Genomic DNA, 19,163 nt, shown 5'->3' with positions numbered 1-19,163 from the left:
TGGAATGTAGGGATTTTGGACATTAAGACATAAATTTGCTTTTAAATGAGCCCTTCCTAACATTGTATCTTAGCCTATGTATTGGACTTTTCTGTGAGGGCTATAGCTCAGTGGTGGTAGATTTTTTTGTGTGCTGCACACCCTGGGTTAGATACCTGGCACTTCATAGATAGATAGATAGATAAATTTTGGAAGCATGGCTGGAAAGTACCTCAGCCTGAGACCTTGGAGAGCTTCTTTAAGCTAGAATAGACAGAAGTGAGTTAGATGATCTGACTCATTGGCACATTCATATAAGTCAAGGGGTAAAAGGATAAAGGCCGTTGGAACAATGCAGTTCCCTAAAATCAATATTAAAAAATCAATATAAAATTGGCAGAAAATGATAGCAAAGGGTATAAGGCGGGGTGGATTAAATCCTATTTAATTATTTCCAAGATGTACATACTGCTCACATGACCTCTTTAAGCAGCCGGCAATTTAAAATAATACAACGTGATACAATAAAAACCACAGCAAAATGTTACTGTATTAAATATAAGATTTTTTTATTTTAAAAAAACAGAAGCAGGAATGTCCCAACCATTAGGCAAAGTGAGGCAACCGCTTCAAGTGGCAGATGCTGGGGGATATTATTATTATTATTAGTAGTAGTAGTAGTAGTACTAAAGGTAAAGGGACCCCTGACCATTAGGTCCAGTCGTGACAGATTCTGGGGTTGTGGTGCTCATCTCGCTTTATTGCCCAAGGCAGCCAGCGTACAGCTTCCAGGTCATGTGGCCAGTAGTAGTACTAGTGGTAGTAGTATATTAATTACTGTACATTTGTATACTTCCCTCTACCCAGGTGGCGCTGTGGGTTCAACCACAGAGCTTAGGGCTTGCCGATCAGAAGGTCGGTGGTTCGAAGCCCCGCGACGGGGTGAGCTCCCATTGCTTGGTCCCAGCTCCTGCCAACCTAGCAGTTCAAAAGCACGTCAAAGTGCAAGTAGATAAATAGGTACTGCTCCAAGTGGGAAGGTAAATGGCGTTTCCGTGTGCTGCTCTGGTTCTCCAGAAGCAGCTTTGTCATGCTGGCCACATGACCCGGAAGCTGTCTGCGGACAAACGCCAGCTCCCTTAAAGCAAGATGAGCGCCGCAACCCCAGAGTCGGTCACGATTGGACCTAATGGTCAGGGGTCCCTTTACCTTTACTATACCCACAGGTCTCAGGGTGGTTCACAACATAAAATCACAATATAAAGACACTAAATACATAATAAATAGAAACAAGAAAGAGGCAATAATCTCCCCTCCCCCTTGCTGTTTCTCTTAAGCACCTCAGCCATTCCCCTGAGTTGGGACAGGAGGATGTGGTGTGTCCTCCCCCCCCCCAAAAAAAACCTTGCGTCTCTGCCTCAGGTGTGGTGGTGCACACTACCTCATCAGCAATGTTGAATTAAGATTCAGCTGTCAGTCCAGTTAGCTTCTTTATCTGGAATGGAGAAAGGTGCCAAATTTATCTTTGCCTCAAGCCAAAAAATGTCTTGGGCCAGCCCTGAATAGTAGCTCTATCTCTCCCCCCCTCACACACTCCATAACATTAACATCTTCCTGATTAAATGGGTTTAAACTAACCTCCTAAAAGTCAGTGGTGACTGACTGACTTCCTTAGGCGAAAGGTTTCAGTGATAGCTCCTCTACTGAAAAAGATTCGTTTTAAATAAACACAACTTTCCCAATTAATCATAAATACTGGACCAGTGCAATTGCTTTTATAACCGAAATTGATGAACAAAAAGTCGAACGAACACATTCACTGACATATTTATGTACATCTTTTTCCAAGAGTTGCAACACAATTTCAAATAATTTGTATTTTTTTCAGATGATATATTGAACTGTTCACATTTCATTTATGAATAAATACATTATAAAGCTGAAATATCACAGAGTGAAATAGCCACAGAGTGAAACAAGGGAAAGTTGTTATACTTTCTTTAAAATCATCAATCTCTTTTGATCAATATTTACATTTTCAGTCTCAGTTATTATTTCAGTAGCTTTTTTACTTGGTAACTCTCACTGTCATTTCTTTTCTGTTCTCTAGACTTCTGTGATGTAGCACCAGTAACTTTCCTATTTTTTTCATGCTGGAGTAAAAATGATATAATTAAGAAAACATAAATTGTGTGAGTCACATAGTTGCAAACGTTAACAATACACAAGAGAATCTTACATAAAGTATTTATATTGTAAAAGAATTCTGTATAAAGTGAACCAGTAGAAAATCATATTTAAGATGTACAGATTGAACAAAGGGTACAAACTTTTTAATACTTAGAATTCTCAGGCTTCTTATCACTATTCCTTATGGGCTTATAGGCTGCCCGCATTTAATTGTTCTGAAAGAAAGCAGTTTTGTACAGGAAACAGGATACCCAGAAGCCTATTTTTAAATCTCTGTGGAAGAATAGGAAAAATGAGGCCAGGATTGTCTGGCTGTCAGTATCAATTTACACAATGCCTAGTTTCTGGAGTTCTATCACACCCTAGTATCATTAGACCAATGTATACAGGATGCACAAGGTCCCAGGGACCTCTCCACAGGAGAGCAACTAGCAACCAGAGCAGGCAATACTTTGTAATCCTATTTTACATCCTATTTGTGCTCTGTTTCTGCTGTAAGTAGAATAATGTAAGTACTTCTTACATTATTTGTAAGAAGTACTTGATTCCTCCCTGCCACAGAGTAGTACTTGGCAAAAATGATTATTTCCAATAAATTTTATTGCCCATCATGCAAGAGTTTCGTGATTAAATGCTAAAATTTGCACTGATGCACAATAAGATGCATAGGTACATTTGTGCTAATAAGAATACCGGTAACACTTACATTGCCCCTGGGCTATTTCCTTTTGCTGCTTTATGCGAAATGGTGATGAACATTCCTTTCCTACTACTGATGCCAAGACTGTAAAATTTGAATATAGCAGCTGAGTGCTTGGAGGGCTTGAGTGCTGCTGTTTATGCTTCCACTTTTTGAGTCTGATAAGTTTGTTTCAGGATTTCATGCATTGTTTAATCACCGTAGATGGAAAGATGGCAGTGTCTAACTGTAGCAGTGCACCTTAATGCATATATTGCTAAGCCCCTAAATTATGGCAAAATTGTATGCCTTTCATTTAATTTAGAAAAAAAAATCTGTTTGCATTTATTATGAATGCACAATTTCCTTTTGTGGTATGTCACTAAGCAGTTGAGGCACACACACCCATTGGGTTGTAAGAATAATCATTGGATTGTGTCACTGTTGTTCTCACATAATCATACTAGCTGCATTTACTAAAATTAGTTTCTCCTAGAGATTATTGTACCTTGGTCCTCTAATTCTATATTGATACATTAAGGAAACAATCCTATTCACAAGAAGCTGGCATAAAGCAAGATGATGTAAATTAAGCTGGCACAGAGTCACACCAGATCCAGCTTCCATTTAGGAGTGAGACTAGTGCTGCCTAAGTCTGGCAGAGGGAAAATAAGCCTTTAGAATAGTGTCTGAGTTACACCACCCTTTCTGTCAGCTTGATTTATGCCAGGTTGCTAGGACACATGGCCAAGTTGAACAGGCTTAGGAAGCAGCCTATACCCTTGCCCTTGGTCCCACCCACACTATGCCCCTGGCCACTTTTTCAGTGTTTACACCATCTTATGATCTGCTGGGCTCAGCTCAGCGAGCTGTGTGGGGATGGGGCAGATACACCGATCTCTCTGGCTGAGCTGAGAATGAGGGAGTCAAATTGGCATAGCCCAGCTACACCAAGAACCACCTAACTCAGCTGCAGATCTGCTGGAGTCTAACCTGCTGATCCAGGTACACAATTACTGTCAAAGCTTCTATAAGAAGGGCTAACCTAACAATGATTTGGACAGTGGTTCCTGTCTTAAGTTGAGTGTGCTTGATTAGATGCGGTGTGAGCTAAGCCATACTGATTATTATTATTTATATCTTATAATTCTGCTGAATTTTAGGACAGTACCATGTCCACTTTGGCATATGCTAGTTTTCATACTGTATTTGTAGCATTACTGTTTTTCAAAAATAAAAAAAATCCTTACTTACAGTAGCTGAATTTATCCCATTTCAGCCTCCTTTCTTCAATAACATACTCTCCACAATCAGAACGAAAAAACCACGAGCCATTAACACCAACAGACAGTGATAGCGAAAAAGGAGAACGAAATGAGAAAAAGGTCTGTTTCAGTGTAGCAGCTGATGAACAAGAAGATTCTGGTCATGACACCATTAGCAACCGGGATTCATACAGGTAAACTCTTACCTCCATCAAGGATAAGAGAATAATGAATGAATCATGTATTCAGTTGTTGGTGCATATAAAGCTGTTCAAACATTTTGCTTACAGGTAGCTAGCCATGTTGGTCTGCCATAGTCGAAACAAAAATAAAAAATTCCTTCCAGTAGCACTTTAGAGACCAACTAAGTTTGTCATTGGTATGAGCTTTCGTGTGCATGCACATATTGTGTGCATGCATGCAGGTATCTGAAGAAGTGTGCATGCACACGAAAGCTCATACCAATGACAAGCATTTTGTTGTTACTTAAAAACTTTGTATGGTTAAAAGAACACTTAATAAAAAAGATGTGATATAGTGTTATAATTAACAGACATTTGATTTGTTTATTTCAATGGACTGAAGCTCACTTAGCTTAAACTCTGTTGGATTGTGGCCTTTGGTATTATTCTGTTCAATTTTAAAATGTTGAGCTTTCTTGCTCACAAAATGTACAGCCTGCATAACTTAGATTAGGAACTGTAAAGAGGTGCTTGGTCAAGAGAAAAAGATAAAAGGATGGAAAAGCTGCTGTTTAAATATAAATGTTCCAAGAGGATTTATAATGTGTTTTCTTTTCTCTATTCAGTGATTGCAACAGCAATAGAAATTCTAGTGCATCTTTTACCAGTATTTCCAGTAGTCAATGCAGTTCCTTTTTTCACAGTGATGAAATGGATTCAGGTAATTTTGTGACCCCCCCCACCCGCACCAAATGTACTTTGTTAAAGGAAATTGTATGCGATTTGTTAACTAGATGGGTTTGTCTACTTCCCTTCTGAAGTAGATGAAAAGAATGTTTGTCTTTCTTTTTGCTTTAATGCATGCTTCAGTTAGCTCTACAGATGCTTCAATTTCTGATGCAAATAAAGTGAATCTGTAGGAAGTGTTGTCCTTTGATCTTGCAAAATACTTACCGGTATGTGAAAATTAGGCTGGCTGCAAGAATCATCTTAATCTCCTCACCACTACCACCAATGGCTTGAGAACAGTGAACAAAGAACGAAGGCCAGTGTTGTCAGTGCAAAGCTCCCGATTCAGTAATGAGTGCAACCTCAATTCCCTGTGCTTCAAAGTTACCTTAGTTAGATGCTGAGAACTCAACATTTCCAACACTCAAGCATAGAACAGCCATACAACGCTTTAACACCTGACATTTACCATTGCTTTGCCATTTCAGGATTTCTTCTTCTTCTTTCTTAAATCAAACAAACAACTCCTCTTTTCTTCCTCTGCCAGGCCATTGAAATACTCAGTCATTACTAGTTAAAAGTGAAAGATGTTGAGAAATAGCAAGTTTTACCACCTTCCCCCACAAAGCCCTGACATTTCAAGAACTGGGATGAGGAATGAAATGGACTAGATGGACTGCAATTAGCTTCAATAAAACTGTGAGGAAAGCTAAAAGGAAAGCAGCTGTAGTAGAAAAGGAATGAGATGGTCATTTCACCTTTAGAATACCCTGTCCTGGAAGCACAAGCAGTGCCATAGCATATGGCAGCAATATTAGTCCCCTAATGTAACATACTGTATGGCTTTTCTGTGCAACAAAGTGATCCACGTGTAAGGTTTGTACAGTCTGTTAAATTCAAAAGCCCATAATAATTTCAAATATTGTTTTAATAGGTGATGAACTTCCTTTAAGTATACGCATCTCTCATGACAAGCAGGACAAACTCCATGGTTGTCTGGAGCATCTTTTTGGTCAGGTATTGAATTATTACCATTTATGATTCTATGATTTTTTTGCGGTGCAAAAACAGTGCTATCTTCTAATAAAATGAGACTATACAGGGATGCATTGTGAAAATTATCTGTAGCAATTTCCCCTCTCTTTCTGGCTTGCATCGTTATTTCAAATGCTGTGCCTTAGATATTTATTCTTCTCCAGAATGTATTCTTAGGCATGAGCCTGCTTTGCATGCAAAAGGTCCCTAGCATCTCTAGGTAGGGTTGGGAAAAGACTCAAGTCTGAAATCCTAGAGGGTCACTGCCAGTCCAGCTAGTTGGACCAATGTGGTCTGACTTAGTACATGTTCCCAGGAAACCTAACATTTTAAAGTTAAAAGCAGTAATGGAGTATGGGGTCAGATTACAACTGTGGCACTGTCAGAGAGGCATTTCACCCTTTCCATATTCATATTCTTGATCTTATTCCAAAGCTTCTATTTGTCTCAAAGGTAAAACATGCACTTACATTTTATGTTTGTCTTGATGGATCCAACATAAACTTTTTTTAAAAAGCTAGTTACGTTTTCACCATCTACAGGTAGATTCAATTATCAATCTACTTAAAGGACCAGCAGTGGCAAGAGCTTTTGAGCAGACAAAGTTCTTCACACCAGGTCGAAGCTTGCAAGGTAAGCAAGTATGGCAGTCAATGGGGTTTCAAACAGAAACAGAAGATAGATACACCTGTTAATATAGCACTGGAGTTAAAAAACAGAATATTTTTTAATATGAAATAATATTAAAGGGTCCTATTCTGTCACATGAAACAGCCTGAATTTCAAGATGGTTCTCTGAGACTGTCCTCTGTGTTCTGCTACCTTCTGAAGTTAGGAGGGTGATAACTAGGGAGAGGACCTTCCCTGTTTTTGAATGCTCTTGCCAAGAACACTCACATGGCAATGCTTTTATTTGTCCAACCATTTTCATACAACATCTTAAACAATGTAAAACTGTCAATTAATAAACTTTTAGAATTGGAGTTCTAATTGTTTTATTAAGATTGTGTTCATACTGATCTTTTAAAAGACCATATAACACCGGTCCTGAAAGATCTTCATTGGCACCGGGGTAGCTAGCCACTCGGGCACTCGGAGCAGCAACCTGCTCCGTATGGCGCATGTGCAGCGTCGCTCCATACAGTGCATGCACAGCGTCGCTCCGTATAGCACATGCTCACCTACTTGGTGCGCCCTTGTTCCTGGGCCAGGGGCGGGCCAGGGAGGGGGGGTCAGCGGCCGCCCCTCGCCTCCGCCCAAGCAGGAAGAAGCAAAGCGCACGCCGGCCAAGCAAGTGAGCGAGCAGCCAGCCACGGAGCGAGGCTTTTTACCGGGCAGCGGCTGGCTGCTCGCTCACGGGGGGCGTGCTGAGTGTCACCCCCCTCCAGGGTGGCACATGGGGCGGCCCGCCCCATTGCCCCCTTGCTACGCCCCTGTTCATTGGCTCCCAGTACGTTTACGAGCACAATTCAAAGTGTTGGTGCTGACCTTTAAAGCCCTAAACAGCCTCGGTCCTATATACCTGAAGGAGTGTCTCCACCCCCATCGTCCACTGAGGTCCAGCGCCGAGGGCCTTCTGGCGGTTCCCTCACTGCAAGAAGTGAGGTTACAGGGAACCAGGCAGAGGGCCTTCTCGGTAGTGGCGCCTGCCCTGTGGAACACCCTCCCAGCAGATGTCAAGGCAATAAGCAACTATTTTACTTTTAAAAGACAACTGAAGGTGGCCCTGTTTAGGGAAGTTTTTAATGTTTGATGCTGTATTGTTTTTAATATTCAGTTGGAAGTCGCCCAGAGTGGCTGGGGAAACCCAGCCAGATGGGCGGGGTATAAATAATAAATTATTATTATTATTAGGAAAAATATTATGAAGTGTTGCATTCTATTTATGCCCAATTAAATTAGTGCTGGTGTTGAATGAAAATGTTTATTCAGAGAATTAAATACAATAGGTCTTTACTCAAGGAAATGAATCTGAAGGCTCGCCTTCAATATTTAAGTTCACTATACTTATGGAGCAAAATAAAATGATAACAAATTAAAGAAGTAATTTTGCTTTTGATCAGAGTTTCAGCAAGAGATTGGACCTAAACTCAGCTGCCCAAAGAGACTGAGACTTCACATCAAACAAGATCCCTGGAATCTCCCTAGCAGTGTCCAAAACCTTTCCCAAAACATCAGAAAACTTGTTGAAGGTAACTCATTTATCATAGATAGTTTTGTCATACTTCTGAGATAGAGCTTCTGAGATTTATAGAATCTTTTGAGGAATAATGTATATTCCAAAAAAAATACCAGTAGCCTGACTAGCCGAGTCAATGGAGACTAATGTTGCTAATGGGAGACCCTACACCTGTGTTCAGAAATTTGAGTCATCATTGCCTTCTTTGATGCAATGTGGATAATTCATGAGCTATGATATCAGTTTCTCCAGTCATCCCGCCTGGTGACTGCAAGGAACTAGTAGGTAGGACTACTCTGGAGAAGCCATCAGTAATATCTTGTGCTTGAGCTGTAGCAGTAGCCTCTACAAGGTCTTCTTGATTATTGGTTTTCTCTTGCTAGTTCACCCCATCCTGCCTGCAGTCACTTTGTAGATAAAGGAAAAATCTCAGCATAGTTGGCTAACATGTCCAAATTCCTGTTTAATAAAAGCTGCATCTTTCTGCGCATTGTAAGCATAATCCATTATCAGTATTTTAACTTAAATTTGAATATACTTAATGTCTCCTGAGCTGCATCTAGAATTTGCAAATACCCAAACAGAGAGCAGAAAATCTCTTTTGACTAGCATCTAAACTCATTTTGGTGAACCAAGTATGCTGTGATTGAAAGTTTGCTGATTTGTTATGGAAGTTAACTAAAGTAATCTACGATGAAAATCAGGGGCCAGTGGGCTTTTGGTCATAGTTTTTTATAGTGTGTATGCAGAATACCAAATTAAATGATGATTGGTGATTAAACATAGATGTAATATTAAAATATTCACTGCTCTTTAATTGATTTTAGTAGTGAATAATGAGGATAAAAATAGAAAATTCATTCTATTCATACCATGATTTTTCTAAGATTTCACTTGGTTTGTTCACTTAGATAGAAAGGAGATTATTAGAAATACACAACAAAAGCTGTCCTACAAAAATGGACCAGAGCTACTTAGTTTCCTTTGGAAATAGGTGAAAATGTTTAATTGAATGTGAAATATATTCAAGGCCAGCAGATGAATTTTAAAAAGACTTGTAATGTGACCAGGGACAGATAAGGATGATTAATTAAGCTGCCTGGTGTGCATTTCGGTATGCATTTGGCAGTTGCATTGGTTCACTGAAATTGTAGCTAGATATTAATGAGAAGTTCTGCTGATTGTGATGGCAGAAGGATAGTGTTTTAAATCATAGTTAATTTGAGGCAAGGTGTCACGAATATGCTGATGACACCCAGCATTTCTATGTAACATCTGAATCAAGAGAGGCCATGCATGCCCTAAAACAGGGCATTGATGCAGCCACGGGCAGGAGGAATGCTAAAAAGCAGCAACTGAATCCTGATGGGAGACCCAATGGACAGGCAATTCCCAAGTCTCACAGTTGGGGTGCGCACCTGCTCTTGATGGGGTTATAGCTCCTCTGAAACAGCAGGTGCATAGTTTTGGGATGCTCCTAGATCCATCACTGACTCTACAGGTCTGGGTGACCTCCGTGGCTCAGAATACACCTTACCAGCTTCAATTGCTCTGCCAACTATGACCATTCAATTACAGGGATAATTTGGCTGTCCATACGTTGGCAAACTGACTACTCTTGAGTCTCATTTGGAAGCGAAAGCTGCTAGAGAGCAAGTTTAATGTTTTGTTGGTATGTAAAGTTCTAAACTTGGGGCCAGGATAAGCCACAGTCTGCTTTCCTCTATATAGATCAAACTGAGCTTTTTAAGATCTTCCAAACAATTTATCACTTCTTGACAATGCAGAAGCAGGCCTTTTCAGTGGTAGCGTCCACATTCTGGAATGTACTCCCTTGGGTAATTTGTGAGGCAGATGCATTAATAACTTTTTAATGCCTCTTTAAACTATATATTTTGTGTACTCTGACTCATACATTTTTATTCTGTTTGGTACATTGCTCAGTCTTATCTGTGATGCATACTTTTTGTTTGGTTTTTATCTTTAGGGAATGTTTTGATGGTTATTCTTGTGTTATTCTTGTTTTTATGCAAACTGCTTAGGATTTTTTATTATATAAAGCAGCATAATTTTCTAATAAATAAGCATAGAACCTGGACATTCATGAATCCAGGAGTGAGAGAGGCTGGAACCAGTAAGCACAGAGTATATGAGTGACAGATTAAGGAATAAAGAAAAAGGGTATATTTGGAAAACTGACTTGGATATAGTTACAGGTAGGTAGCCGTGTTGGTCTGAGTCGAAGCAAAATAAAAAAATTCCTTCAGTAGCACCTTAAAGACCAACTAAGTTTATATTTTGGTATGAGCTTTCGTGTGCATGCACACTTCAGTGTATCTGAAGAAGTGTGCATGCACACGAAAGCTCATACCAAAATATAAACTTAGTTGGTCTTTAAGGTGCTACTGAAGGAATTTTTTTGACTTGGATATGAGAGTCCTTTTTTTAAAAAGGGATCCTAGTGGGGCTGTGGGTTAAACCACAGAGTCTAGGGCTTGCTGATCAAAAGGTTGGCGGTTCGAATCCCTGCTATGGGGTGAGCTCCCGTTGCTCGGTCCCAGCTCTTGCCCACCTAGCAGTTCGAAAGAACATCAAAGTGCAAGTAGATAAATAGGGATCGCTCCGGCGGGAAGGTAAATGGCGTTTCCGTGCGCTGCTCTGGTTTGCCAGAAGCAGCTTTGTCATGCTGGCCACATGACCTGGAAGCTGTCTGCGGACAAGCGCCGGCTCCCTCGGCCTATAGAGTGAGATGAGCGCCGCAACCCCAGAGTCGGACACGACTGGACCTGATGGTCAGGGGCCCCTTTACCTTTAATTAGATATACTTAGTGAGCCAAATGCAAATTCTAGCAGAATTCCAGCTTCACTGGGAATCTTTAGGCATGAATTTGGGATGAGAACAGGAATCAGTTCAACATGACATAGTCAACACTGCAAATGCATCAATTGCTGTATAGAATAGAATTCCTAGAAATCAATGTAGTTAATTAAAAAACCAATATTAAGATTTACCCTTTTTTTTAAATCTTCATGTAGCTTCTAAGAAATGATTGAAAGAAACAAATGCCAACTTCTAAAACTGTTGAACTAGAAGGCTAGGCTGTAATCGTATGGACACTTACCTTGCCATGGAACTGAATGTGGCTTATTTTTGAGTAGTCATAGGTTGGATTGTACTGCAGAATATGAATTCCCATGCTCATATAACTACAAATTCGCATATTCAAAGCTTACTAGAAATTCAGTAGTCAGCTAACCTGTTTAGCATATATTGCTATTTTATTATTTAATTTGGAAAATGAATACAATAAGCATGATTATTCAGAAGATGTATAATTAGAAGATTGGAAGAAATCAATAGAAAGAAGGGCAAAGTGTGGTCAAATCTGAGTCCAAAACAGGATTTTGGCTTACGTGTCTGTCCTTTTCTTCCCCAGAGGTGAAAGCAAGGGCCCTCTTGGCACTCCTTGAATATACAGGTAATTTTAATGAATTCATTTCAGTATTTCTATTCAAAGCAGTTGCCTGAGTCTCCCCAAGAATATTTGTTATATTTTCATGAGCTCAAAGGGTACTCATAAAGATGGAAGAAAATGGAACATAGAAATTGAGTGGTCCATATTAAGTGAAGTGAATATATTAAATGTGATTTTCCCCTTCCCTAACTGATGAAGAGCGTGAAGAAGTATCAGTCAAGTCTGATAAAGGGTGATACTTACAAATGGGGGAGCTAGTGAAAAATTTAACAAAAGAAATTAGGACCAAGAAGAGTAAGATAAGGTCCTAGATCAGGCACCCCCAAACTTCGGCCCTCCAGATGTTTTGAACAATTCCCATCTTCCCCGACCACTGGTCCTCTTAGCTAGGGATCATGGGAGTTGTAGGCCAAAACATCTGGAGGGCCGCAGATGCCTGTCCTAGATACACTAAAATACATCTTTTTTTTCTTTTTTCTTTTTAAAGAAGGGGTTGGGGGAGGCTGAGATATACAGGCCTATACAGGACAGGACATAGTGATGACTTATCAGGGATCAATCTATAGACTGAACACATGGGACACCCAACTTATTTGGCAATTTTTAATGAAAGTTGGTAGAAAAGAAGCACCAATGTGAACTATAGTTGACTTCCTTGCTCTTCTTCAGAATCCTAATATAGTTGCCAGTGCCAAGTGATGCAGTGGCATCTGATAACTAAATTATTTATTGTTCTGAGTCAAAACTTTTGCTGTAATCTACAAAGATCGTGAAGCATATATGACATTGTGCTGTCACACATGACAGCCGCTACTGTGTATAATGTCACATTTTGCCCAAGAAAATAATGGCACTGCTTCTTGAAGGAGAGACACAATTCATTGTGCATTTTCTTTATAGTTTATTTATTTCTCCTTATTTATTTTTCCCCTTCATTGTGCCCTTCACAGATAGTAAGATACAGCTCAGGCGAGACATGGTCTTTTGCCAAAGTCTGGTGGCCACAGTTTGCGCTTTTTCAGAACAGTTAATGACTGCCTTAAATCAGATGTTTGACAATAACAAAGAGTGTGAAATAGAGACACAAGAGGCCAGCAGAAGATGGTTGGAACAGATATCCAGTGCCGGTGTCCTCCTTCACTTCCAGTCACTGTTGTCGCCAAATCTGGTGAGAGTTCCTGTGCGCAGCTGCGCCATTCTGTGTAATGTTCTTATTGTCCTGACCAATGGCATCTGGAATTAGCATGTGTCCAGAAGCTCATAGTGTGTTTTCTAAAACCTATACTATTTCTAAAAATATACTGTAAGTGCTAAATTTAATTCAAATGGCTCTGTATTCTTCAGGAAGCTGACACATTGAACCAATAGGCAAAGGAAAGGCTTTGCATACTTTACTTATTTTTTTCTCTAATTTGCATTAATAACATTTGGTTTCCACTGGAATCCTGGAGCCAAACCCAATCAAACAGCAACCATCCTGAGGGGCCTCAGGAGTAGATGTGCTTATTTAAGCATTGTGATCAATTTGTGTTTGGTTTTTGTTTATTTTTTAAATGTACATTTGAGGAAGCTACAAATGTCTGTGTAGATTACATGTATCAAGGATAAAATATCTCTGTTCTTCTGGTGATTTTATTTAATGCTTCTGGCTTCAACAAGAAGCTGAATATAAAGCAAATTTATATTTTGCTAATCAACATGCTGATAAGCTAGGGAAGGTATCAGAAAATATAATTACTCAGAATCAGATTATTTGATTTCTGTTATAGCTACTGTAAGTTTTACTTTCTGGCAAAGTTCTGGAGGAATGCTCCCCTTGTTCAATAAAGTGCACTGAGAATATTACATTTTATTTTATAAGCCACATTAATACACAGTTGCATTTTAAAAGTATTAAATACTGTAACACAAAAAACATTTTAAGCATTTAAGCATAGCTTGTTGTGCAGAATTTCTGAGCTTACTCATTTGCACGAGACACGATTACAATTTGATAAGATTAAAGTCCACAATCAACATAGCAAATGGTAAATTAACCTGCTATATTTCATCCTTGCTAACAGTCATCTTTTGACAGCAGATAATGGAGTGCAAAGTCAATAGAAATACATCAATCTTCATGCACTCATCAGTTAATTGGGTTAACTACTGAAACAGGATGTGACCACCTGCAGTTAATGTTAATAATGATATACATCAATCAAGTATCTTTAGTAGACTCTCTCTCTCTCTCTCTCTCTCTCTATATATATATATATAAATATATATTTCAGGCTGATGAACAAGCTATGCTAGAAGACACATTGGTTGCATTGTTTGACCTGGAGAAAGTTACATTTTCTTTTAAACAATCTGAACAAGAGCCTCTAGTTGCAAGTGAGTATTATAAAATAAATGTTCGTCCTTCCATTGCTACTTTAAAATATAGTATAGTATAAATGCATAGAAGCTTTATATTTTCTAAATTGTATCATATCACCTGCATGTGGAATGGTTTATAGAGCTTTGGAATGAATATAATTTTAGTCTTAAGACCCAGTGCAGATGCCCAGGTCCAAATTTTATAAACATTGTTAGGTGAATGGAACTTGTGGCTTTCACATACTACTGAAATTACCCAACTTTCCTATTATCGGTGATCCCTGCCCTTCTCCTTCCTTTAACTTAACAATGGTGCAATGTCATGTGTGCACCAATATTAATGCTAATTATGATAACTATAGACAGCCCAAAGAGGTGTATGTATGTGCTGTGGAGGCCAAGTCCCTGGGACCAGGGCCTGAAGGGAATCCAACAGACTGAAAATGGGCTAGGAGCCAGGTGTGTGTGAACAATGAGTTCAAGGCAGCCTATATGGTACTCCCCACCCCCATATCATCCTTCCACCAATCTTGTGACGTAGGTTAGGCTAAGACAGATACCCCCAAACTGCGGCCCTCCAGATGTTTTGGCCTACAACTCCCATGATCCCTAGCTAACAGACCAGTGGTCGGGGAAGATGGGAATTGTAGTCCAAAACATCTGGAGGGCCGAAGTTTGGGGATGCCTGGGCTAAGAGATAGTGACTGGTTCAGGGCCATCTAGTGAGCTTCATGGCAAGAGGGGATTTGAACCTGGGTTTCCCCAGATCTAGTCCAACATTTAACCACCATACAACCCTGGCCTTCTTCTCTCACACACAGCTCCTTTCCCACTTCTCCAGTATGAGAAATGTTGGCTCAGTTAATGTTTTCTTACAGTACTTGAAGCTTTTTGTAGCAAAAATACTGAACGGGTGTTAGCATTTGATAAAACTGTAACATTTTTCTTTTCTTTTTTAGATATGCCAATCACATATCAAGCAGAAGGAAGCCGGCAAGCCTTGAAAGTTTACTTTTATCTTAATAGTTACCATTTTGAACAGCTTCCTCAAAGACTGAAGAATGGTGGAGGATTTAAAATTTACCCCGTCCTCTTTGCACAAGGTATCCTGGCAGTCTTCTCAAGCATTCCTATGTTCCTATGGTAGTCTTCTCAAACATTCTGTAGGAAGTCATGTTATTTTTGTGTGATGCTAATTGTGCATTGTGCATGACTACAACCTGATGCAAGCTTTGATGTTAATTTTTGTTGTTGTTGTTCACTTCCAGCTATTTGGACACTGCCTTGAAAGTTTGAACTTGTTATATATTTACAGACTGCAAAAAAAAACCCAACTCAAACAAACAATACCCAGTAGTTGGTGTGGATGAACATCCAATATTGGATGTTCTGCTGCGATTAGCTCATCTGAAAGAGCATGAGACTCTTAATCTCAGGGCTTTGGGTTCAAGCCCTACGTTGGGTGAAAGATTCCTATTTTGCACAGGGGTTGGACTAGATGACCCTTGTGGTTTCATCCAACTCTACAATTCTATAATAATTATTATATATTTTTGAAATCATTTTTATTGGTTTTACAAATACAAAGTACAAATAAACATAAACTATAAAAACATATCAGTATAAAGAGATTCTCTAAATCTCAAGACTTCCCCTCCATCCCCTCCATAGGGTCTCATTTTAAACATCTACACCTGCATATTCATCCGTACTCCAATTTTTATAGCAAACCATACTGCCCTTAGTGATTTTTTACACTACAAGTGAATCAAAATCCTGCTCTTGTTTCCCTCTGCTTACAGTGGTCTCCTAAGTAATTGTTTCCATTCTTTTATAACATTTTTATCCTCCTTGTTTCTGAGTTTTCCAGTCAGCTTTGCCATCTCGGCATAGTCAATCAGTTTGGTTTGCCATTCTTCTCTGGTAGAGACTTAGGTAAAGGGGGCCCCCTGACCATCAGGTTCAGTCGTGTCTGACTCTGGGGTTGCGGCGCTCATCTCGCTCTATAGGCCGAGGGAGCTGGTGTTTGTCCGCAGACAGCTTCCGGGTCATGTGGCCAGCATGACAAAGCTGCTTCTGGCGAACCAGAGCAGCGCACGGAAACGCCATTTACCTTCCTGCCGTAGCGGTCCCTATTTATCTACTTGCACTTTGATGTGCTTTTGAACTGCTAGGTTGGCAGGAGCTGGGACCGAGCAACGGGAGCTCACCCCGTTGCAGGGATTCGAACCGCCGACCTTCTGATCAGCAAGCCCTAGACTCTGTGGTTTAACCCACAGCGCCACCTGGGTCCCTCTGGTAGAGACTTACAATTCTATAATTATATGATACACATTGCAGTAAATATCTGGACCTCATTGAACTAGATGAATGCGTGTGAAGACGTGCATTCCTGTCTAGGGATTAACTATGACTAGAGTTGGATTTAGATTTGGAGTTATTATATGCTGTCATTTTCTACTCTTGCTGAAATGGAAAAAGAAAATGCCTTTAAACTGACCCCTGTTCCAGGATTATTGAATAAGCACCTCTGTCTTTGTAGGTTGTATGGTCCCATGCACTAGTTATGAATCTAATGCAAGGATAGAGGTATATAATTTGACCAACATCACTAACTATCTTTTGTACAGAAACAAAGCTAAGAACTTTTAAAGCACGCAAGGGGTTGGGCAATAAATGAATTATTTATTAACTGGCCATTTAAAGAACTTTTAGCAGAATTAATATTCAGTATACAGTTAAGGCTGTGAACCCACATGCTGTTTTCAACAAAATTTTGTTTATTGGGAACATTTTCAAGTTGTTCCCTAGAGGGACAAGTCCTCAAAATTTTATATTATCAAAGTGGTGCGATTCCTAATTGCAAAATCTTTTATTAATATGCTCCTTCCCTCAAATGTCAGTTAATGTGTTCCAATTTCAATGTAATAATGAGATTACTCACCTATTAAGTTCTAATTTTATCAGCTTTAGATTTGCATAAGTTCTCGTTAAATGAGTAGGTAAAGACTCAGCAATGACTAAAGATTAAGACTGCAATCCTATGCATACCTAGCTGGATGTGTAAGGAGCATTGCCAATACTTGAAGAATAAATTGAAATGGTTCCTTCTAATTGCAGTGACAGAAACAGTACAGAAATTAGAAATCACATGAAAGAGACAGTGGGACTATGGCACTGAACCTATTGCTGCACTCTCAGAATTAATTCCACAGCCACCCATCTATAGGAGGCATGTCTGCAGAGTCTGCCAAAAACACATAGGCAGCTCCCATGATATGAGATCCTGACTGTTCAGGGTTCCAGATCAAAGGGATCCATTCAGGGGGATTCAGCATATATTAGACATATTTTAATCGGAAGAAAAGAATCATATAGAGAATCATATCGATACTCATATTTATTTTCTTTTGTAGCCCTAGAAAGCATGGAAGGCTATTATTACAGGGACAATGTATCAGTAGAAGAATTTCAAGCCCAGATTAATGCAGCTTCATTGGAAAAAGTGAAACAGTATAACCAAAAACTCAGGTAAGGTAACTGCTTATCTATATGTGTCTTATCCAAGAACTCCTATTTGACTCACACTCTTGAAACAAGGGAAAGTGAAGTCCTATTTAGCGGCTCTCTAAGCACAAGCATCTTTTAGGATTGCAAACTATTATTAATATGCATTGGTATCAACATGACCTACAAATTAGTTCAGGTAGGAATACCTAAATTAAAGTCAGTATGACTCCCATGCCCTATTGCAACTCAGCCTAAGCATGTGCAACTGAATAAATGCATATTGCCACCCCTTCCTCTGCTTTGCAAATTTTAGACTGGAAACTCTTTGCACCAGGGAACTGTTCTCTAGTCTCCGGAAAGCACTATGCATACTGATAGCCCTGTATAAATAGCAGCAGCAACATCATTATCTTAAATGCAACTAGTTTGACTAATTTGTTTATTAAAAATAATACTTAACATTCTGTAGGGTTTCTTGCAAGTGTTTGTACTCATATGCAGAAAGATGGTTTGGATGTAATGCTCCAACTTCATAAATAAACTGTAGTTTACAAAGGGAATGAGCACCAGCCCTACATGTACATTCCCCTCTTGTACTGAATCAGTTCATATCTTAATATCCTTGTTAAGAGACCATGCCTGTTGTCTGATGTACATTCTTTGGTTTGTTCTAAATTGTTTTGTTATATTTTAATATTGTATGATTGCTGGCCCTGCCACACATTGCCGTGGCTAATCCCTGTGACTGCCCCCACCCTGTGCCGATCCATGACGTATCCCGCCCCCTCCTTCCCCCATCCCCGGGTTTTATCTGTGATCCCCCCCTCCGTCCTGTCCCATGACGTATCACGCCCCCTCTTTCCCCCCACCCCGGGTCATCCCTGTGACTGGCCCCACCGTATCCTGACCTATCCCATACCGTCCTCCCCCCAATCCCCACCCAGGCGAGTCAGTACCTCCATTCGGCCTAGTCTGTAAAGGCTTCGGCCTAGTATGTAAACAACAGCTGAGGTGCTGTTGAGAGGGAAGGTTCTATTTCCCAGCATGCACTTTCGGCTGAGTGGTGTGTTCTGGAACATTGGGGTTTTTGGGTTTCACCTGGCAGAGGTGTGGCACCTGTCTTTGAAAACCTTATAAGAGCCTTCGGACATTCACTTTGGATGTTGTGTTCAAATTTGAACACAATCGGTGAAGCAGTTTCGGAGAAAAGTGGATAATAACCCCATATAATTATATGGTTGCAATTACCACTGGGATTTTGTGGTAAAGGGCAGGTAAGAAATTGCTGAAATATTAAACCAGGGTTCCCCATTTTCGGCATAATAGGGAACTTGAGTTAGAACACCACCAGGGTTTCCTTGCTGAAGCCAGCACAGGAGGAGTGGAGAGGTGGGGCAAGGGAAGGGAGAAGCACATGTACCTGATGTTCATTTCAAGCTTCCTAAACATTATGATCCTCTATAATTTTAATATAAACCAATACAAGTAGTTTGCCAATTGTTCTGAAGGAAAACAGGAGACAAGACTAAGTTAACTAGGCTGCAGATTTAAGCATCTACAAGATGGGACATTCTTCCA

The 19,163-nt window shown here is 39.9% G+C and overlaps 1 protein-coding gene across 2 annotated transcripts in view; it reads left to right on the top strand.

The window, feature by feature from the left end:
- PREX2 (phosphatidylinositol-3,4,5-trisphosphate dependent Rac exchange factor 2) overlaps positions 1-19,163 on the top strand; it is a 99,449-nt gene that overhangs the window by 64,904 nt on the left and 15,382 nt on the right. For both annotated transcript variants that reach the window (XM_035125054.2, XM_035125053.2), the window contains exons 26-35: positions 4,128-4,307; positions 4,922-5,016; positions 5,959-6,041; positions 6,602-6,692; positions 8,123-8,251; positions 11,676-11,717; positions 12,665-12,882; positions 13,988-14,090; positions 15,035-15,178; positions 17,492-17,606. In XM_035125054.2, the coding sequence (XP_034980945.2) occupies positions 4,128-4,307; positions 4,922-5,016; positions 5,959-6,041; positions 6,602-6,692; positions 8,123-8,251; positions 11,676-11,717; positions 12,665-12,882; positions 13,988-14,090; positions 15,035-15,178; positions 17,492-17,606 (1,200 nt within the window). The remainder of the gene's footprint in view (positions 1-4,127; positions 4,308-4,921; positions 5,017-5,958; positions 6,042-6,601; positions 6,693-8,122; positions 8,252-11,675; positions 11,718-12,664; positions 12,883-13,987; positions 14,091-15,034; positions 15,179-17,491; positions 17,607-19,163) is intronic.

Source organism: Zootoca vivipara, chromosome 8, assembly GCF_963506605.1.
Source record: "Zootoca vivipara chromosome 8, rZooViv1.1, whole genome shotgun sequence".
In the NCBI taxonomy this organism is placed as follows: Eukaryota; Metazoa; Chordata; class Lepidosauria; order Squamata; family Lacertidae; genus Zootoca; species Zootoca vivipara.
The sequence above is the reverse complement of the archived record's forward strand: the minus strand, read 5'-3'. Positions and strand labels throughout refer to the sequence as shown.